The sequence below is a fragment of the Erpetoichthys calabaricus genome, chromosome 4 (genome assembly GCF_900747795.2).
Source record: "Erpetoichthys calabaricus chromosome 4, fErpCal1.3, whole genome shotgun sequence".
NCBI classification, from domain to species: domain Eukaryota; kingdom Metazoa; phylum Chordata; class Cladistia; order Polypteriformes; family Polypteridae; genus Erpetoichthys; species Erpetoichthys calabaricus.
The window spans coordinates 108,253,565-108,277,019 of record NC_041397.2 but is presented as its reverse complement, the minus strand read 5'-3'; the positions used below and the strand labels follow the sequence as shown (position 1 = coordinate 108,277,019).

The 23,455-nt window shown below is 38.4% G+C and overlaps 1 protein-coding gene and 1 long non-coding RNA gene across 2 annotated transcripts in view; both read left to right on the top strand.

The window, feature by feature from the left end:
* The window catches only part of LOC127527706 (uncharacterized), a 120,907-nt gene that overhangs the window by 77,547 nt on the left and 19,905 nt on the right, over positions 1 to 23,455 (top strand). The gene's annotated exons all lie outside the window — the stretch shown is intronic.
* The window catches only part of epsti1 (epithelial stromal interaction 1), a 77,172-nt gene that overhangs the window by 33,812 nt on the left and 19,905 nt on the right, over positions 1 to 23,455 (top strand). The window contains exons 7-8 of the mRNA XM_051927293.1: positions 1,961 to 2,045; positions 13,752 to 13,835. Of these exons, the coding sequence (XP_051783253.1) occupies positions 1,961 to 2,045; positions 13,752 to 13,835 (169 nt within the window). The remainder of the gene's footprint in view (positions 1 to 1,960; positions 2,046 to 13,751; positions 13,836 to 23,455) is intronic.

Genomic DNA, 23,455 nt, shown 5'->3' with positions numbered 1-23,455 from the left:
TGAGGGTCACAGGGCACAGCCCTTCCTGGCAGCACCAGGCTCCAGGCATGAAACAGCCTTAGACAGAGCTGAAGTACAAGTGGCTCACTCATATACTTGCATTCACACAGGTCAATGTGCAAAGCCCTTAACTGTATTTGGGAATGTGGGAGAAAAAAAATGATGTGCCCAGATAAAAACAAATCCATGCATATATGGGAGAACATGAAAACTCCACAAGGAGACATGGAGTTGTGGCCCAAAATGCTGGATGTTTAAGGTTACAGTAATTCTCTAGGAGCCACTGTGGCAACTAAAGACATGTTTATTATCTTAAATTTTGATTTAGTTTATTAAATATATTGCATTCTAAACGCATTTTCAGAGGAAATAAAAACTTTTCACATTACTGTGAAGGGAACAGAGTGGCACAGTGGTTAGCACTGCACCCTTGCAGCTGTAGAGTCCTAGATTTTAGTCACAGTCCAGGTGCTGTCTGAATGGAGTTTGACAGGTGTCTTTTTATCAGTATACCTTTTCCTATAAGTATTCTGCTTTGTCTCCCTCCAACATCCAGAAGACATTCAAATTAGGCTAACTGGTGACTTCTTACAATGGCGGTTCCTTACAATGACTGAAGATTGAGTGATATAATTTCTAGTATCGATTCCTGTGTTACTCCTGCTCATAACCCTACAATGTCTTGGACGGATGACTAGATTAATGTACATTTGTTTGCCATCTGCACTGTGGTAAATCTTGAAGCAGTAAATTATTTTTTCTAATTCCTAACGCAGAATAGTACTGTAACAAAATTAATGAAAAAGACTGTCAGGTTCTACAGACAGGAAGCAGACTAGAGAAAATGACTTGAAAAGTACTTTTACTCTTTTTCCATAAACAATGTTTTTTTTCTTACACATGTGCTGGCATGCACATACTTAATATTTTTTTTGCATATCCATGCATTTTCCTTCTTTCTTAATAAGCTCTATCCTCCAAATGTTGGCTAAGGGTGGATACACTGGAAACATGTAATCATCTAACAGGGTAGGGTATTAGCAGAGTGCTGCCCACTCTTCAGCAGCATTCCTGTCTTTTTATTACTGCAGGCACCTGACTTACTCTACATGACAGACTAACTACATTCACTAGACATGTTATTTATGCAGAACATTTTCCATTCGTTTTTTGTAATAAAATGTTTTAGAATGTATTTTAGACACCCACCCTCACTAAAGCTTCAAGAAAGGTGTTTCACATACATTTAGAGTCCCAGTTACATTATTACACATGCCACTCTATAAATAAAGAATATGATTTTTAACAGTAAAATTAATTATATTGTGATGTTAAAAAATGTAATTTTAATTGCAACTGTAATTGTAAAAATGTATGGTTTTCTACCAGTAAAATAAAATGTTTAGAAAGAATATTGATTTGGAAGGCAGTAGAAAATAATTTAGTTAACTCGACTTTGACCAAAGGTTGACAGTACTGTCCTAAGAGATGCAAGTGAATTAATTGTAGTTTCACACTTCTGCTTTGCAGTTTAAGGATTCAATATCTGGCTTGCTCACAGTCTGCATGGAGTCTGAACATTCTCTCTGCGTCTGCTTGGGTTTTTTTTTTCTCTCTGTCTTGCGGTTTTCCTCTCACATTTTTTAGACATGCATTTTGTGTGAGTGACTCTGAAACAGCTCAAATGTGAGTGTGCACTGAGATGGACTGGCTGGTTTTTGTTACAACAGGCGCCGGCTCCCCCAGGAAACTGTAATCGAAAAAACAAGTTCAGAAAAGGGATGAAAATGTTGTAAAAATCAATGACAACAAATATGTCCAAATAGTTAAAGATGATGTGAGAAAACTTGAAGGGAACAGTTTCTGTTATATACAATACAGCTTACATTATCCTGCTTGACAATCCATTTGCACCAGTAAAAACAGATATAATTTTTTGTTGTTTGATTTTTATTTGCAGCAAAACAAATGCTTTCATCCAGACATTAGAAGCAGTGAATCTGTCATCTGATACAAAGAACAATCCACCTGAAATATCATCCTGGGTAAGAAAATAGGAAAAGTCTCTATATAATTGTGATGGACTTGATTTAGTAGGATTAATTATTGTATACCTGTTATTCGCCCACATTTAGGATTAAGTCCTTGCCATGATAAAGGGGCTTGTGTGTCCTAGGGATGCTTAGAACTATATTGCCCGAAATTTTGTGCTCTTTGTAGATCTAGCCTTGGTGAGCTGGCCTATAAAGAGTCTCCTTAAAAAGGGTAATCCCAAAAATACAGTTCAAAGGAGAAGAGCTGAAGTAGTTACAGAGATACTGACACCCACTCCTGAGGCCAGGCCAGTGGTGTTTCTCCACTAAGAGTTTTTCCATAGTACACAAGCTATATTAGCAGTGGAGGGGCTTCTTGCACAATGCTGACTGTCTCTGTTTTGTGGTATGCATCCCTCTAATTACACTTATCCCCCTTCTGAGCAAATCGGGGTCATGGCACCATTTGTCTCTGCATCCACATTTAACTACTGCTTGTAATTTCAGCCACTTCTGTTTGTGTCCCAGCGATAATATCAGGAAGGACAGTTGTTGGGAGGGAAAGAGAAACTCTGAGCGAATTCCTGAGCAGAGTCAAATGATGCTGTGACATTTGCTCAAGGGAGTGGGCAAGTAACTGGAGGGGCACACAGTGATTGGTTAAGAGAGTGGTCCTGCTGTTGTGTAAAAATAAGCCCCTCAGCAGCTAGCAATCTTGTCAGTAGCTGGCTAAATAGAGTATATTCTTTAGTACAGAGGAAGACAAGGCTGCTGTTTAATGGAAGATGGTGGTGCACTTGGGCTCAGCATGAAAATGCCTAATGAAGCCATTATAAGGTCTTAAATCCTTCGAGATAAACTCAGAGTTGGAGGTGTTCAGGTGCAACGGACATAAGCTACATAGGATTAAACCTACATTAACAGCAATGCTGGCTCTCAATTACTAAATCCTGGATGAGCAATGTGGATTCTGCTCTTTTAGTAGATGATTTAGCCATCTTTTGAATGGTTCATGGATGTTTAAAAGGGATTTCCCAATACTGTCTAAACATTGCTGCTTGTCAAGTAATTCTAAAGCAAGCATTGTGTGTGACATTTTGGCACTCGAGTGAAAAATCTTAAAACCGGGCATAGCCTTCCATCAAAGTTATGATATGTTTTCCCTCTTGTTTATGATTTTTACATACAAATCCAAAAATCATATGCAAAAGACGAATGTCTGCGGTTTGCAGAAAGTGTCCTTTTGACTTCATCTGACATTGATATCTGTGCCACCTGGGAGTGATTTGCAGCAGTGTGATGCAGCCAGAATGAAAATGAGCACTTTCAAATATGAAGATTCTTTCCTCTCCTGGGAAAAAAAATAGTTTACTCTTTACATGTGGTGGTAGACTAGACATGATAATTGATGTAGATCTTGTTTGCAAAATGAAGATGGAGGGCTCATGAGATAATCAGCTTAGGAGCATTACAGGCGCTGTTGTGGTTGTACCAAACAGTGAGTGGCTCTGGACAGGAAATGTGAGGAGCCTGGCAATCCTGGAGAATGTCAGAGTAGAGGTGGTGGTAATGATCCACTAGATCAATAGATCCTAGCTGAAATGGTTTCTGCCATCATAGGATCATTTCCTCTGTGGGGTCTTCCAGAAACAACCCATTGTGAAGAGATATATACGAAAATGGGGACAACATGAAGGTACTGTAGTAATCCCATGGTCTTGGAGATCCAGGCATTTCACCAGGATGAGCTGAAACTGAAATTGGAGAAGCCTTTTGTGCTCTTTGTGACCTACAGCCACTGCAATTGTCTCCACCAAAAGTGGGGATATTATAAACTGTGGTTTTATTTCATCTCACAATTTGTTCTCCTCGGGTTCGTTTCATGTATATTAGTAATGTAAGAAAACGACACCACCAATCATGAACAGAGTGTAAGTGGTTAATCAAAAAACCTGTAGCCTGGTGGCAAAAAAATGAATATGGCCACAGAGAAAATGGGGATGAATTTCTGTGTCAGTGATCACTACAAACTAGAGTTACTGTAGAAAAGGGAGATAGACTGCTACAAGTAATCCAGTTACCGGCTAGAGAGGATAGGGTCTCAAATGAAGTAAGATTCAGACACTTTCATTGCTGACCAAGAACAGGCAAGGCGGTAGATATTAGCAACCCCTGTAGTATGCTAGCTTAGATGGAAATGAAAGTAATGGTGATGAACTGCAATGATCCCATTTTTAAGTGCCTCAGAACACTGCTGCATGTGCCATAACAACAAGCCCGGTGCATAGTAAGAGAATGAGTGAAAGTGGACTAGTCTGAATGATTGGACACCAGTTATTAACAAGTGGTGTCCTGAAGAACATGGAATTTAATGAGTGGCACTAGTAAAGGCACAGAAACTGGTGATTTTGGAGGGCACGTCCCCAGTTTGTTTGAAAGAGATGGCAGCTCTTGTGACAAAATTGTGTTCTATGTTTGGTGAGACAGACACTGTAATGAGATTTTTTTTCAGACAGCTCCATTTCTGAACTGGAAGAACCTGGCCAGGTACATTGTATGTGCATTACTCTTAGATCTTCAAGCTGTCTTGGAATGCACTATTAAGGTTTTCACACATGATCCATCAGCTAATGTTGCTTGCCTGTTTAGCCTCTATTGAGCAAGCTCTTATAGACATTATGGAGTACGAGTAAGTGATGTTTGTTAAAGGTTAAACCAGGCAGGAGTCCATGCCCAGAAGGGCTTTTTCTACAGTTAAAAGTTGAGTTACTGCATAACTTGCACTGCCCCAGAAATGGAATGGGGCACCATCAAACTGTGGCCTTAGCCAAAACTGTGTTATGTTTACTCTTGGATTCTTTAAATGGACTTACATATAATTTTACAGCCCAGTGCAAAAGATGCCTCTAACGTCTTAGGCTGAAGAGTAGCCAGAAAACACCCATCTGTCAATCCTACCAGAAAACAAGAAAGCAGTTTCCCAGGTCCCTCTGAACACTGTCCTCGGACATCCCATGGCAGACTACTTAATTTGAACATTAACAGTAATGTCTTGTACTTTTTGGAAAGCCATAAGTCATGTCACTCAGTCATTGGATTGATGAGTGATGGGTAGAGGCACTGGCACTGCACGCATGGGAAAGTTCCATAATGAGTCAAGCCTTTTTGTGGGAGCAGAGTTAAAGGCATGTGGAGGGCTTTTCTTAAAGCTGCAAAATCTGCATGGCAAAGAAAGGGCTTTCCCAGAATAAAATGTAAACTCCATGTGCTGCTTCTGTTTTCTATCTCAGTGCTTGTCACAGTATTAAATCATGCAGAAGTAAGTATCTTTATTGGTGTAGGATATTTACCTTGACATATTTCCAGAGCGAAGTAATATTCAGGGATCCTAACTAATATCATAGTATATAAATAGAACTCGTCATGTATTCAGGACATAACCAAATTTTTGCTTTGTATTATGTGGTTATTTACATTACTAGATATTGTACACCAATTATTTATGAATCTAATTTACTTGTGAAATTCTAGTTGTACATACACATTTTCAACACCTGGTGGTACTGTTTTATAAGTTAAATCTGTACTTTTGGAAATAAAGAAAGAAAATGTTCGGTGAAGTTTGGAGATTGTGTTAGTCAGATAAGCAAGTAAGAACTTTATCACATTTGAATTACTGCTTAAAGTGGAAAGGAAAGACGCAATTAACTATCTTCTTGAAGCACTGACATAATTTGAAATATTGTCTGCAAGTTTAACCTTCAGTTCACACCTGGTAATGGACACTTGATAAAAGTTTGATCAATAAAAGAGTTGAAAATCCATCATGAATGCTTAACTCAAGGCAAGACAAAAAAAATCATATAATACAATTTCACTCTACACAAATGCCATACTCTGTTCTCAAGAAAAAATAGTTCTGCTGCAGTTAGAGTTGATAAAATGAGTACAGAAATCATTTCAGTCTGAATAAGATTAGCAGTATGGTTACTGGCACATGGTGGGTAAATCAGGCTGTGAGAAATTTCACATTTCAACTTTCATTATTTGCAACATCTCAGACCTCTGAGTGTGTTTAAAATTGAAACTACATCTGCAGAAGGGATTCATATTTATATACAAGTAAAATTGATTCTTTTCCTGAACTTAATGGAATTGATAGGCTTTTAATAACATCTACAGTTGTGTCAGCTTTGAAGAAATGTAGGTTAAATTCAAGGTGAATATTGCAAGAACAGAAAAAAATCATTGAAATTGAATATTGATAGATATTGTACAAGTAATGTTTAGATTTTATCCACTCTGCATATAGTGTAATTTTTATTTATATTTTTAAGAGCCCAATGAGTTATATTTCACCATTCATGAGACATTTTGTACATCCATCAATCAATTCACCCATCCATTTCCAAACCCATTTAGTCCAAATCAGTGTCACAGAGGAGCCGGATCCTATCCTGGGAGTATCAGGTGAAAAGCAAACTTCCTAACCATGGACAGGACATCAGCACATTCACACACACAAACACATTCAGAAAGTGCAGTCATCTGAAAGTGCATGGAAAAAAAAGATTAGTCAAGGACAAGCCAACGTAAACACAGGGAGAACACGAACACTGTACACAAACCGTAACATGGCGTGAATTTGAGCCAAGCTTTCTGGAGTTATTAGATAAAACTACTAAACACATGCCACCATGGTAAAGGTTTGGTACAGTGTTGTACAGAAATTTAGAAGGGGTTTGGATAAAGGAATGCTATATGATGTGATATAAGCCTTTCTTTCACTGACCCTTAAATAATTGTCAGAGAACTGTAAGCCTAAAAAGTGGTTAGTATATAGCCTGCTGTACAAATCTACTCACTTTTCAATATTTTGTGCAGCTTTGTGGTGTTTTTTTTTCCTTAGTCATCTTTGAATGATTTTCATGGTGAGCTTTCTCTCCACAGAATACCCTTATGAATCACTGTAACACTGTTGAGTAATTATTGTTCCCTTGCAGTGATGCCCTGGACAGTGTAGTATACTTACATGCTTTCTCTTTACTTTTTAAATTTTACATAAACAACATAATATTAAAGCCACTGATTTTGTTGATCACTTACCTACTCTAAACTGGCCTGGTGTGAGTGTAAGTATGCATGATGGTCTGGTGCCCTGCCCAGGACTGTACTCACCTTGTGCCCAGTGCTACCACAATGGACTTTGGCCCACTGTAACCCGGAATTGCATTAAGCTACTCTGAAAATGCGATATGCTTTTTTACATACCGTAGATACTCACGTATTTGTTGAAAAATTTATGCCTTAAAATTCATTCAAAAAAACAGAATCGACTTATCCGCGGGGCAACACAATTGTCCATAGAATTTGGGTAATGACATTGTACACTCAACACTTCACAGTGTCACCGGTCATCTGCCGTTTCCCATGGTCTTTGAAATAATTATAAGCCAGCAATACTATTGCTAATTAGCTAGTTTTTTCCTAGTTTCATTAAATAATTCTTTAAACTGTGAAATACTTGAATTTGAGCATTAGCTTTTGCAGGTTTTGGATAACAAACATACCATTAGCTGCCACGTGCAACCAGATTTGGAATCAAAAGAACCAAGGCAACGCACGCTATCAATGTGATGCAAGCGCAGCCCGCGATTCAAAAAATTTCTCTGCCTACCTGTCTGTCTCGTCTGACAGTAGCTGAAAAGCAGCATCAGGAGAGAGCAGCCTGAAGTAGTCCAGCAGCGGGTGATCTGTCATGTCCAAAAGCAAGCCATGCTGTCTTGTGAAGTCCGGTAGGTGCATCGGCTGCGCGAATGCGTTCAGCTGGCAGCCGATCAGCTGGCGCGGCATTGGCTGGTGTCCGATCAGCTGATGCCGGCTTCTCACTCTCTTGCTCGATTCCTGATCACTGTCAATAAAATACGATTCTGAAAAATCAGAGTCCGACTCAGCGATAATGTGCAAAACATCGTCTGCCGAGTGTTTTCTTTTCTGCACTCGCTTCGCTCCCTTGTTACATATCGACGTCATCTTGCCTTTGTTTAAATTTGTTTACATTTACCAACTCACGCACACGCAAGGATTAGTTGCCGAGTCAACGAGTCTAGCATTTCTCTAAGCACAGAGGGAATGCCTGTGACGTGACAGTGAATTTTGTCGCCATTAACAGTTGATTGTCGCCCTCTATCTCTGCCTACCTGTTTGTCTCGTCTGACAGTAGCTGAAAAGCAGCATCAGGAGAGAGCAGCCTGAAGTAGTCCAGCAGCGGGTGATCTGTCGTATCCTACAGCAAGCCATGCTGTCTTGTGAACTCCGGTAGCTAGTTCGGCTCCCACGGATCAATGTCTGGGTATTCCTCCCACGCGAACCTTGCCATAGCTGCATCGGCTGCGCGAATGCGTTCAGCTGGCAGCCGATCAGCTGGGGCGGCATTGGCTGGTGTCCAATCAGCTGATGCCGGCTTCTCACTCTCTTGCTCGATTCCTGATCACATGTCAATAAAATCCGATTCTGAAAAATCAAGAGTCCGACTCCGCGATAATGTGCAAAACATTGTCTGCCGAGTGTTTTCTTTTCTGCACTCGCTTCGCTCCCTTGTGACATATCGACGCCATCTTGCCTTTGTTTACATTTCGCAACTCACGCACACGCAAGGATTAGTTGCCGAGTCAACGAGTCTAGCATTTCTCCAAGCACAGAGGGAATGCCTGTGACATGACAGTGAGTTTTGTCGCCATTAACAGCTGATTGTCACCCTCTATCTCTGATAGCTGTCAAGTTTTACCCTCGACTTATACGCGGGTCATAACAAATTTCGTAATTTTCAGCTTAAACGATACACTTGACTTATCTGCGAGATCGACTAATACGCGAGTATCTACGGTAAATGAAATTCTAGATTATTTTTACTGATTATGCCCAGCAACAAGTTGCATCCAAACATATTCATCGTCATTTTCATTAGACAGATATGGCATTAACAAAAATTACAAATATTTTAGCACTGATATTTAATAAGATTTACAGCACCCAAATCATTATGATGTAGTGCACTGGTGTCTATAATCTTTGAGCAACGTTTTGCAGCATCACATTTATTGTTGATTTGCAGTACCACCATTGTTTAATTAACTCTTCTGTACTAAATGGTTTAGTTAAACAAAGGTTATTTAAAATGTTTTTTATCCCCCTGTCATTATACCAGTGTTCACTTTGTATTATAACCTTTGTAGTGAGACCCATACTTTAAAAAAGAGGACATATTTTTGTACTTTATTTTAAATGATTTTCTTAGATTCTCTGAGTGAGCCACAAGTCCAGTGTAACCATTTAAAAGGGGAGTTCATGAAAAGCCCTCCATGGATTCCAATACACTGCTTGCCATTTCAAGAGAAATCATCTAGTCTCCTGCTCCCTCAATCATGCTGTAAGTTTTTAATTGCTCCACTTGACACAGTCATTTTTCATTCAGCTTTGAAGCACAGCTAGTGTATACTTTCCTTTCATCCCAAAATCAGCTGATTAATTTGTACGTGAATATCAAATGTATAAATGAACCAATCACATAATACATAAAGCATGGATGTAGGTCTCTTTTTTAAGTAGCCTGTAGTCAGCATTTGTCATATTAAAAAAAAAACAATGACAACCCAAAAAGACTTTAAACAATCTGTGACTGTTCGGGTTATGTAAATATATGATGTTTTTAATCCCTGATTCATCTCCAAGGTGGGATTTTAGTCCAGAAATCTGTGGGTAGATTTTAAGGAGTTCCAAACTAAACGTCAGAGGTTTAGAGATGAACATCTAACTAAAAGTTGCATTGATGTGGTTAGAAAAAGAGAAATGTCCTTTTATATGGTTCTTGAAGTTTTGCAGAAAGCCTACTGATCCTTTATGTACATCACTCCCTGCTGATGGTTTTATGTAATTTACTGTGAGTGTCTTTATCATTGACATTTCTCTAGGTACGAATTCTTTCAACAATTTCTTCTTCACTGTTTTTATGACTTTTTAAACTTTGGTTTTAAGCTTCACATTTGTATTATTCTGGAATTTGTGAGACTTAACCAAGTCCATTTACTAGGCTAGTCTACTCCTGCACCTTAAGATTAACACACACAAACCCAGAGATTCCATTTACACAACTATGCTTGAGTAATGCTGTACTGCCAGTAGTATTCCACATAGAATTCTTTCCACATAATACATATGCTGTACTTGTTCTTCTACTGAGATGCAACTTCTCAGCCTTGATAGAAAGCAGCAATTGTCTCACACTAGGAATCCTAATATTTACTTCAATCACTCACAATATAAAGACAAAGTAAAGAAATGTTAAAGCAACATGGCATTTATTAAATAAACTATAATAATACCAATAGAAGAAAAGTATAACAGAAAATAAAATGAAAATCAGCGTTGTCAAGGGTGGATGTTGTCTTGGTCAACTTTTTAATTTAGCAAATGGTGTGATGCATAAGTTTGTGTTCTCTCGATGTCCAAACAAAAAGGTCCCTCTCTGTTTCTGATATGTCTTAGTCTCTGACATCTGTTCCAATGTTATTGCTATTTCTGTTGCTTCTTCTTCAGTCCTTCTGACAGACTATTGTTTATGTTGATATTCCATGTGGGGACTCCAGGACATATGACATTACACACGTTTGACTGGCTAGTTGTCCACCTTGATGGATGGCTCTGCTCAAATTCTTGGATCCATTACACACCTCCATACTGTTTTCCACTCCACATTATAAACTAACTGAAACAGCTTTTGATTCTGTGGCATTCACACTGGTTTCTGTTCCCACAGTATAAGCATCTTTCTGTTCCTACTACCATTAAGTTGTAAACCGACTGAAATAGATGCAATAAACTTATAAATTACTGGGGCAATATAAGGAAATATATATAAGAGAAAAGTACTTTCAATGTAAATTTCTCCTTTTGTTAAATTATTTTAAGAGTCCTGTAGATTCAGTTCATCCTGATTTGTTTGTGCAAAATTAAAACAATATAAGCAGTATGTAATTTCAAAATATGATGATTTTACACTCCAGAACAACATTAATCTGGAATCTTTATGAAAAAATTACAATTGGTAAGAAAATGGCAAGTTAGATGGCAATTATCATTGCAAAGAAGAGAGGTATGCACTGCCTATAAAAATTATTCACACCCTTTGGAAATTTTAAATTTTTATTACTACACAACATTGAATAACAGCGGATTTAACTTTTTTGATGCTGACCAGCCAAAAAAGACTCTTCAGGGTAAGAAAGGAAAGCAATATTTGCAATGTGGTCTAAATTCATTGCAAATATAAAGCACAACATAATTGATTGCACTGTTAGTCTGTATGCATGGGTCTCTATCAGCTTTGCACATCTGGACACTATAATTGTCCCAATTCTTCTTTGTGTTTCTGATGATGTACCGTGTTTGTGGCATTCAATCTAACAGTGAACAACCTCAATGCTGGTCTCATCAGGACATAGAACTATCTTTTAGCTGACTTCAAGTGGGCCTTCTGACAGACTTAAGCCTAGATGTCACGTGTGTTTTTTCTCTTTGCCACTGTCCCATAAAGATACGATTAGTGAGGTACTTAGGTTACATATAGTAAAAAACAAGACAATCCATAATTATGATTAAATAAAACATCATACGTGAAACTGGAAATGGCAGTGTACTAACATATTTATACATGTTATACATATACAAAGACATGTATTAGTGTGAAATAAACATTGTAGTGTTTATGGTCTATGGAAAGTAGCATAGTCTGGCAGAGCTGGCTTGAATACTTCGGTATCTTCTATCAGATGGCAGGCTTGCAAAGCCACTGTGGGTCGCCAGGACCGAGTTTGAGAAGCACTGGTCTTTGATGGGGATGAGAAAAGTCCTTCACAAATTTGGAAGCCCTGCAGATGCAATGTTTCTGGAGGATGTCTTGAATGGAGACATGTGCTATGCAGTTACCTTCCCGGGAGTTGCTTGGAGTGTTCTTTTGTCTTCATTGTGTAGTTTCAGCCACAATATTGACTTACCACAAGCTAGTCCTTCCAGATAACATACATTTATACTTCAATCAATTGAAACCTCTCAGGTATAGACAGATGATCTCCATGTAAATAATTATGTGAGTGACTTCTAAAACTAATTGGCTGCACCTTGAATAATTTAGTTGTGTTATATTGAATGGGGTGAATATTAATTATATTAATAATTAATTTAGATCACTTCACAAAGAACTATTTTCACATTGATATCAAAGTGTTGTTTTCTATTGATCAATGTCTAAAAAAGCCAAATTAAATCTACTGTGATTCAATGTTCTATACTGATAAAATGTGAAAACGTTCATGAGGGTGAATACGTTTTATTGGTACTTTACCTATTCACATTTGAAAGTGAGAAATGTTATTACAACCCCACAAAAGGAAAAAAGGAATGTTTTTATATTTACGTTTCTTCTATAACATGTAACATAAGTTGTTAGTATGTATGACAACATTGTAGTAATGACATGTGAAGGAATATAATCTGCCACAGAAACATCCATTCAGCCATTTTCTGAACCTCCTTTTTGCATTACTGGGTTGTAGGGTTCCAGAGCCTATGCTGTTAGCCTTGAGTGCAAATAAGAAAATAATCCTATATGAAGCATTAATTCATCACAAGGCACACTAACTGACATCAGGTCACTTTGCATTTACAAGCTACCATAGGGCGCTTGTTTAAGAATTCATTCATTCAACTTCTTTTAAATACTGATAAATTTTAATTTACAAAGCTTTGTTAAATCCACTTAACCCAGCCCAGTGTTGCAGGAGCCGGAGCCAATCGTGATAGCTGTTGGTACGAGACAAGAGTCGACCATATATGGGGTAGTAGACCATTTCATGACATATTTACACACCAACAGTGGGCCAAATTAAAGCCACCAGTTAGAGTAAAGGGGATTTTGGCTAACCCAGGTACCCAGAGGAAGGATTCATAAAAATGGAAATAAAGAAAAGGAATAAAACACCTACAATATGAAAATGGTACAACTTAAAGTAAGGCCTAACAATGAGGAAAGTGTACTGCAAAAGTTGTCTGATAGTCAGGTGTAAAAATTATAACAGTCAAAAAAGAAGAGTGTTCCAATTCCAACTATGTTTAATGCATAACATAACAATCCGTAATAATATCAGTTTTTTAACTTTTGTATGATTGTATACTACAACAGAGAAATTTTAGACTGAATTTTTAAATTCTTTGTCCCATCAAAAATAGCCCATCATTAGACAAAATATTTTTGTGATTATGTTTTTATGGCATATGATTTTAGGATTTTTTTTCTTTGATATATGAAGCATCATCTGTAACACTGTAATGAAAATTTTGATGAAGATAGTTATTTTAATACATCATTGCATTTTTTGGATTGTTTTAAATATCAGTCATTAATTTAATATTTTTCTAACATATGAACTAGGAACATGTATGCACATACATTTTAGAATATTTTGTCACCCTGCTGTGGATTAAAGGAAGGATAAAGAAATATGGAGTGAACCAAAGTGGGCCCATTGCCTTCAGCCTGTTATTCCTCCTAGTCAGTCAGATACAGTGATAATTTTTTTCTCCTAGGAAAGACAAGATGAATGTAAATGTGTCAAGATCACTGACATTATACCACATGTGTTTCTGATGTTTTCTCAACTACAGGCTCGAGGCAAGGCTTACAGAGAGTCCCAGAGAGAGGATGAGAGCAGGAAGTATTTGCAAATGAAAGAAGAGCAAAGGATAAAGGTACAATAAAAGTGTTGCAGAATGGCACAGTGTATGTCTGAGAGGTTAATGGGTGCAGATTTGATCAGAAGAGCTCAGTGTTTCCTGTTGCTTCTTGTCACCAGATGGCTGTCTGCGAAGACCACATTAAAAGCATAGCACTTTAGTGTGGCAAAGAAATAAGTTGCTGCAATCATCACCGACAATAACAAATATCCTTTTCTCAAATAATTTGCAGATTGTAGACTTTTGAAGTTAGGTCTACTTGTAGGCAGCTGCTTCTTCACAAAAGATGCAAAGATCATAATAAATACATCAGCAATGTTGGGGTGTCTGCCCTTTTGTAAAATATTTTCCACACAGCATAAAGAATAAGGTTAGAGTAAAAAATCTGCATTCCTCTATAATATTTTTCTCTGTTCAAAACATCTACATCTGCATGCCTTTTCTGGAGCTATTTCCTGAGGTCATTTAAAAAGCCTTTGAGTTTCTTCATGTCGACATAGAGTATTTTGATTGTGTTCTCTTTCAGAAAGGTTTTTATTCTGAACTGCTTCTAGTGCTGTTTATTTTCTGTGATTCTAAATGTATTATTAAAACTACCTGTGTGATGCAAAACAGCTAAGAGATTGTGGATCAGACAACATAAAACACAATGTTTATAGGCATGGACATCAATTCATGATGAAACCAATGTAAAATATTGCTAATGACGTAGACATTGTTTGTTGCTGCTTGAAAAATTATTTCATGTGAGCTGTATTTACAAACAAGAAAACCATAAAGTCTAATTAGAAAGTGAAAATTGTAACATCTCCTCCACCCATTGCTATACATACTGTACTCCCTTTATTCATATTACATGTCTAAATAAAAATGATTTTTTGAAAATATGTTAAAACATTACTTTCAAAGCTAACTTCAGCTTATTTCAAGACAGAAAATGCTCCTCAGATTATTCTCTATTAAATAATTTAATTGAACAAAATTATACCAAAAGCCTCAAAAAATGCAGTAATTACATAAGTTCAAGTGAAAAAAATGCCACAATACATATAAAACATGAAATCTGATGAAGGGCAATTAACTAGAATTTCAGAAATCTCTTCTCACATAGCTCATCTGAATTGTAAGTTTTAAGATGCATACACTAACAAATTTATATTAAAATAATGCATTATTAAGAATAGCCTGTCTAGGCTTATATTTTTCAAATCTTGCTTAAGGTACAGTTGAATTCTTATCTGTTCCTGTCTGTCACCCTCATTCACCATACAATATATGACATGATTTATATTACCATAAATTAATAATTACCAAATAATGAGAACAATAAGGTCCCCTGTAAAAGATGCCATTTGAAAGAGGACATATATTAAAGCTGCAGTCTCAGTCTGAGTTTCAGAACTTTTTTCAACAACTCTACAACCCTGCATATGCAGTACCCACATAAATATACTTTCAATTGTGACATACAAGCTTCTTGTGAATTGTGATTTTAGCATTGAAAAGATTTGTTTTATTTACTGCAAAGGAATGGCTTTTTATAAAAAGTGAAATACAGAAAATGTGGCAAAACAACACACATAATGTGAGAACAAACACTAAATGGAGGGAAAATACAAAACCATGCAAATAAAAGGGTAACAGTACTATGCAATTTATAGCACCACATTGTGAACAGTCCCTCAGAAAAAGCCTACATGTGGTACCCTTCCCTATGTTAGTATTACCTGTTGTAGGCAGTGATTAAGCCTGGCATATCTTAATTTACATGCCACTGTTGTGTGAGGAAATGTACTCACAAACTTTTAAATGTCATGATGAGGATTTAGATTTTTTCATTTTTTACCAGGTCAAAGCAATAAAGAGCAGCATTGTGCACTTCCTGGTTGTCCAAGTTTGTGGATATAACCAAAAAACCTTACATTATTTCTAAGTATGATATTGAATCTCTGGTTTCTATAATTTCACTATGACTTACATCCTATATTTTTGCTCTGTTTACTATAATTTATTTTGGTTATTGACTCATTTAAAACATTCTCAAACTATGAATTTTGTTTTATGTTCTGACTTTTGTTTACTGAATCTTTGTCTGTCTAATATCAACCATTTCTTGGTATATTGGCCTTGATTCATCTCCTGATTCCCTTTCTAATTACAAATTTGCTGCCATCCTGCACAGGCAGTGTAAACATCATCACAAGACACAAAATAACTTGTGATGTACAATGTACAATATGCAGCACTTCAGACGTATTCAATCCATAAGAATCTGTGCTCTTATATCTGTAAATATTTCATCTTTATATATTCTACCGTGGCTGTTTGTTTGTCCGTCTAGGATTTTAAATCACCTATAGCTCACAAACCATTTGACCTATTGACATAAATTTGGTACACATATACTATGTGACGTCTACTATCCACTTTCTGGGTGAATATTGACCTCCAAGGTTATTCCTCTTTTTATTTTAGTTTTATTTTATTGTAGAATCTGCTCTCGGCAGCGGCCAGCAGGGTGGCCGTGCAGCACATGCGTACGGGCATCATTCTCATCCCTACCAACTTTGTCATCACTTCCCCTACCAATTCATATCTTCAATCATTCTTGAGGAAGATTAAAGACTTAAGTGCCAGCTTGAGTGAAAAATTAAGGAAAACGTACTAAGTAATTGCAACACAAACACTGACTTAATCAGTTTTAACGCGAAAAGATGCTGAGGAAAGAAGAGAAGAAGTGGGCTGCTAGGGTGGAGAAAAGAAGAGCTGCTCAGGAAGCAGCAAGCACATCAACCTCTGAGCAAACGAATGCTAAACGTACAGAGAAAGAGTATGAAAACTATGAATGCTCAAATCAAGTGAATTCACTGCACGTTATTATGCAGTGCACCGTTACTGGTCTTATATAAAACAACATTTACATGAGTGTAATATTATATAACTAAATCTGTACAAAAAGAGCCACTTTATTATTTACATCTACTTCAATATGTTGATGACCCATTTGCACTAAGATCGGAAAAAATTTCTCAGGATACGGATGCAAAAAAGTGTCTAAAAGTGTATAAAAGTTATGCTTATCCATATCAATTCCATTGCACCTTACTGTTGTAAATCAGCCAGTGATGCATATATTTTCTGAGAATAAAAATCCAAAAACAAAACAAAAAACTGAATTGAATTAAATTAAGAAGTTCACTTCCATTTATCATTAAGATGAATTCACTATGGTGTTCCTAAAATCATTATAGGACTTTCCTAATCATATGTCTTTGGTACAATAACATTTAATAAAAGAATTATTCCATTATTCTAGTATCTGCATTATGTAATGCAGATGACTATAAAGAATGCAGGGAGATCCTTGTTTATTGTGTGGCACACATCTAAGTGTAGCAGCTTAGTGGGATGCATTATGAATTACACACAGAGCATCTTATATTGTACATCAACTTGGAGCATTATCCTGCTGAAACATTCATTCATAGATGCACTACTGCCATGAAGCGATAGTCATGATTGAGTACTATTCTCAAATATCATGTCTTGTTCAGTTATTCTTCTTTTTAAATCAAAAAACCCAACTTGAGCCATGAAAACACACCCCACACCATTAGACACTGTGGTGAGATAGGTCTGTGTAAGCACTGGGCACAAGGAAGGAACAATGTGGCAACAGGGTGCCAGTCCATTGCAGGTCCCTTTCATAACAACACTGAATGTGGGGAACAATGTGAATACCCAAATAAAATTTCTTGTAGATATGGGGAGAATGTTTTATCCCACAAAAAACAACAACCACACTCAAACCTAGAACACTGAATCTGTGAGAAAACAGCACTGACATTGTAATACCATGTTACCAGACAACCACGCATTTAGTTGTTTTTTTTTTATTTAACATATTCTAATCCTCCTATTAGCATTTAAATTCATCAGTCCAATGCATATATGATAATTGCAATCTGTCATTGTCTAGCTGTTTCTAAAAGTTTTGTAACTGCATCTTTTGTTGCAAAACAAAACAGAAGAACAGATCATTTTTTGCATCATTAGGTACAGTACCTCTTTTGTGACAAAGTATCATAAGCTATGAATACTTAGGAGCTTCTATTAACAGAAATGTTTTGCTCAGCTGTTTTTTGACTAAATGGGCCTATGCTGTATTTTATGTAGGGCACATATTCATGTATGACTTTCATCAGTGATCTTTGTGTGACTACTATATCACTGTTCCTGAATTTATTTTGGGTAGCGGCCCATTTTCAGTTTACCTGTGACACATTACTGTTGTAACAAGAGACAGAGAAATTATAAAGTTCTGAGGCCCCAAAGGCAAACCCCTATTTTATAAACAAAATGTGGGTTAAACACGTAAAAAGAAAAAAAAGAAAATGTCATGTAGACACAAGTCTCCAAATAGACTGTTTCAAGATGGTGGAGCTTCTGGTTTTAAGGGCTTCTGGCAGGAAGAGGTGGGTCCAGACAGGCAGACACTGGAAGTGATGTCAGAGATGGTATAGTTGTCAACCTTCTGGTCTGCAGAGAGAGGAAGAGAAAAGGTATCCAGCGGAAAATTACCATTATTTAAGCCCTTAAGCTGTCCCTCATGTGCACGCTTTTGACACAGTATAAAAACACACATGCCGGATTTTGGTCTTGTCCATTGAGAGAGACGGACGTCTGAAGCGGAGGTCCGTTAGCAGCGGTGTTATTTTTTTAATATTATTTCTTTATTATCCTGAGATATCCTGTATTTATCCAACCTGAGGGTTCTACTGCAGTATATGCAAGCATATATAAACATGGTCGGTAAGAAAGGGGCTCAGAAAGAAATGGAAAAGAAAACTAAAGCTACATCCAAACCCAGAGCAGCAAGTCCAAGTTCAAACTCAAGGTACAGCCTTTCAGAGACTGACCTGGAACAGATGGGTGAAAGCCCTGACTCCTCAGGACCACGGTCCGCTGCATCGTCTCCAGTTGAGAGCAAAATGGGGAGCAAATGTGCGAGTGACGCAGGTCACAATAGCTCGCCAATTGGAGAAGATCATTTGAAACTGGAAAAGGCCTTGCAGTCTGCGCTTTCACCTACTCCATGCGAGCCGGGAACATTGGCTGTAATAGAGCCTGTCCGAACTGAAGTTGATGATATGATATGATAAAGAATGATATAAAGAAAAGCAAGAAGGCAAGTGAAAAGCTGCTACGATGGGAGCTGCAAGAGCTGCGGCAGGATAACAAAGACTCGGAGAAACGTGTATGTATCCGCTTTGAGGCAGTCTTTAATACTATGCTGGATAAAATTGAGGAGCACATTCAGGAAAGCGCGTCTAAACTGAGCACACTTGCCAATCAGCAGGAGGATGTTAAGCAGGCATTCACAACACGAATTGAAATAGCCGAAAATTTAGCATCAATCGCTGATGGAAAAGCAACAGCTGCCAGTTCTGAATGCAAAAAACTCGGAGACAGACTTGCTGCACTGGAAGATAGAAACAGAAGGAATAATATTAGAATCGAAGGTCTGCCTGAGAATCATGAAAGCCCAAACCCAGTGAAATTCGCAGCTGAACTATTTTCTAAAATAATTGGAGAGGACTTTAAACAGATACCGAGATAGCAGCAGCTTATCGCATACGCGGATCAAATACCTTTAGACCTAGGTCTTTTATTATCCGCTTCGAGAGATTATTATGTAAGCTAGATGTGATGGCACTCAGACACAAGCAAGAGATTATATTTGAAAATAACCACATTCGTATTTTCCCTGATTTCTCTCCCGCAAAAGCTGCTAAACGTGCAGCCTTCTATAACATTAAACAGCGGTTACGGCAAGCCAATATCAAATACAGCCTCTTGTACCCTGCCAAACTGAAAGTGGATGTTTAAGGCCAATACCACGTCTTTTCAAGTAAGGAGGAAGCAGAAAAGGAATTAAGCTGATCCCGACACTATTCTGAAACACAATAGTGAGTCGCATCCTGTCATGGCATGGCATGGAGATATCACCTGCTATCTGATCCACTTGTAATGATATGGGTATTATAATTATACATCTTTTCATTACTGGGACGCTTTCTGTTTATGTTTTAATTACAGTTATATACGTGTGTGTGGAAGAAATTAATCCTTTTTTTTCTTACTACCCTAAAGGAGACTGTTTAACATCATACTCTTGGTTTATCATTATTATTGCATTAAGACTTACTATGCAACTACTAACTGTTGGCCATAAGTTTGTGTCCCTATTACTTGCCCAGAGAGTTTGGACATGTCATTGTTGTCATCGTATACATCCCTCATCGGGCGGACGTGGAGACAGCGAGTGACATCATCTATTCTGCTGTTGCTAAGTTACAAACGCAGCACCCTGAGTCACTTGTGCTAATTGCTGGAGACTTTAACCATGTGACGCTGGACAAAACATTACCTGCCTTCTCCCAGTATGTGGACTGTAACACCCGGGGAAATAAGACTATTGATTTACTGTATGCAAACGTTAAAGACGCATACAGTGCCACCCCGCTACCTGCGCTTGGGAAAGCAGATCATAACCTGGTTCTGCTTCAGCCTCACTACAAACCAAAAGTGAGGGTCCTACCTACAACCACACGATCATTCAGGAAGTGGACCCCGGAGGCAGAGAAGGCTCTGAGAGAATGTTTTGGAACTACAGACTGGGATATCCTGCAGGGATCACATAGTGAGAACATTGAGGAAGTTGTTGACTGCACTACTGACTACATCAACTTCTGTATGTACATTGTAGTTCCAGTAAGAACTGTATGCTGCTATTTTAACAACAAGCCATGGATTACAAGTGACATCAAGGGCCTTTTGAACCAAAAGAAAAGGGCTTTTAAAGGCGGTGATCAGCATGAGCTCAAGCGCGTGCAGAAGGAACTCCGAGCCCAGCTCAGGGTGGCGAAGGAGCGGTACAGGAGAAAGCTGGAGCAGAAGTTGCAGAATAACAGCATGAAGGAAGTGTGGGATGGAATGAAGATCATCACTGGCTGCAGCTCAAAGCGGGGTGCCACCATCGAGAGAGACGTGAAGAGAGCAAACCAAATGAACAACTTCTTTAACAGGTTTGGCCACCCTAACCCACTCTCACTCTCACCTCCACACATCCTTCTGCTGATACCAGCATAGGAGAGACATCCCCACCCATAATTACAACAGCGCAAGTGAGCAGAGAGCTGAGGAGACTTCGTGCCAGCAAAGCAGCGGGTCCAGATGGAGTATCGCCACAACTGCTGAAGGTCTGTGCATCGGAGCTGGGGGGTCCTCTACAGCGCATCTTCAACCTGAGCCTGGAACAGGGGAGAGTCCCGAGGCTTTGGAAAACATCCAAGACCATGGAGAGGCTACTGCTTCACCACCTGAGGCCACAGGTTCAACACGCCCTTGACCCTCTGCAGTTTGCATATCAGGAGAAGGTGGGAACGGAGGATGTCATCATCTATATGCTACATCGATCCCTCTCTCACTTGGACAGAGGCAGTGGTGCTGTAAGAATTATGTTTCTAGACTTCTCTAGCGCCTTCAACACAATCCAACCTCTGCTCCTTAGGGACAAGCTGACAGAGATGGGAGTAGATTCATACCTGGTGGCATGGATCATGGACTATCTTAAAGACAGACCTCAGTATGTGCGCCTTGGGAACTGCACGTCTGACATTGTGGTCAGCAACACAGGAGCACCACAGGGGACTGTACTTTCTCCAGTCCTGTTCAGCCTATATACATCGGACTTCCAATACAACTCAGAGTCCTGCCACGTGCAAAAGTTCGCTGATGACACTGCTATCATGGGCTGCATCAGGAGTGGGCAGGAGGAGGAGTATAGGGACCTAATCAATGACTTTGTTAAATGGTGCGACTCAAACCACCTACACCTGAACACCAGCAAAACCAAGGAGCTGGTGGTGGATTTTAGGAGGCCCAGACCCCTCATGGACCCCGTGATCATCAGAGGTGACTGTGTGCAGATGGTGCAGACCTATAAATACCTGGGAGTGCAGCTGGATGATAAATTAGACTGGACTGCCAATACTGATGCTCTGTGTAAGAAAGGACGGAGCCGGTTATACTTCCTTAGAAGGCTGGCGTCCTTCAACATCTGCAATAAGATGCTGCAGATGTTCTATCAGACGGTTGTGGCGAGCACCCTCTTCTATGCGGTGGTGTGCTGGGGAGGCAGCATTAAGAAGAAAGACGCCTCACACCTGGACAAACTGGTGAGGAAGGCAGGCTCTATTGTTTGACATCTGTGGCAGAGTGACGGGCGCTAAGCAGGCTCCTATCAATTATGGAAAATCCACTGCATCCACTAAACAGTGTCATCTCCAGACAGAAGAGCAGCTTCAGCGACAGACTGCTGTCACTGTCCTGCTCCACTGACAGACTGAGAAGATCGTTCCTCCCCCAAACTATGCGACTCTTCAATTCCACCCGGGGGGGGGGTAAACGTTAACATTAAATAAAGTTATTGTCTGTTTTTACCTGCATTATTTACAATCTTTAATTTAATATTGTTTTTTTTTGTATCAGTAAGGTGCTGCTGGAGTATGTGAATTTCCCCTTGGGATTAATAAAGTATCTATCTATCTATCTATCTATCTATCTATCTATCTATCTATCTATCTATCTATCTATCTATCTATGCTTAATCTGGACCACTTTCTAACACCATCCCCTGGGTTTATCATCTTATTACTTTAAGATTGCTGAACGTTATATTATATATAGTTTGTTAATGATTATATATAATCATAGTTTGTTAATGATTATATTTTAGGCATATAGGACTTAGACTATATAAATGTAATGAATTATTATTATTATATTGGCAATAGATATCTCTACTTTTTAATCCTAAAACACAGCTGCTTTTAATTTAAAAAAAAAAAAAAAAACACAGCTGCGTGGGGGCTTGTTTTGCTTTGGACGTGTTCTATCTCTAGGTATGTCAGAGGACCGAGACTTGGTGAAGTGGGGTCCAGCCTCATGTAGGGAGGCAAAAGGGGGGGGGATAAGGGGGGGGGGAGAGAAAGAGAGCAGGCTATATCTATCCTTTTAATCCTTATAATTATAACTACTAACGTAACAACAGGCTGCATGGCAATAACTCTTGGGGATATAGGAAATTAAGGTTAAAGCTGTCTCACTTCCACTTAAGACTATAGAATGACATCAAAAACTCAGAATCAATATCTCCATGATGGGACAGTCAACTTTGTGAGCTGGAATGTTAAAGGCCTGAATCACGAATTAAAGATAAAGTACTCTCTCACCTAACAGGTTTAAATGCTAAAATAGTATTTTTACAGGAGACCCATTTACTAAGCAAGGATCAGTTCCGTCTGCAAAAGGACTAGACTGGCCAAATGTTCTATTCTAGCTTTACAAAGAAAGCTAGAGGGGTGGGAATTCTCATACATAGAACAGTCCCATTTGTAGCATCAGATGATCCGGAAGGGAGATATCTAATGGTCATGGGCAACTTATTTAACTGTAAAATGATTTTGATAAATGTTTATGCACCTAATGTCGATGATAAGGAATTCATACAAAACGTATTTGCATCCATCCCCAATGTGAACACTCATAAAATTATAATGGCCGGGGACTTT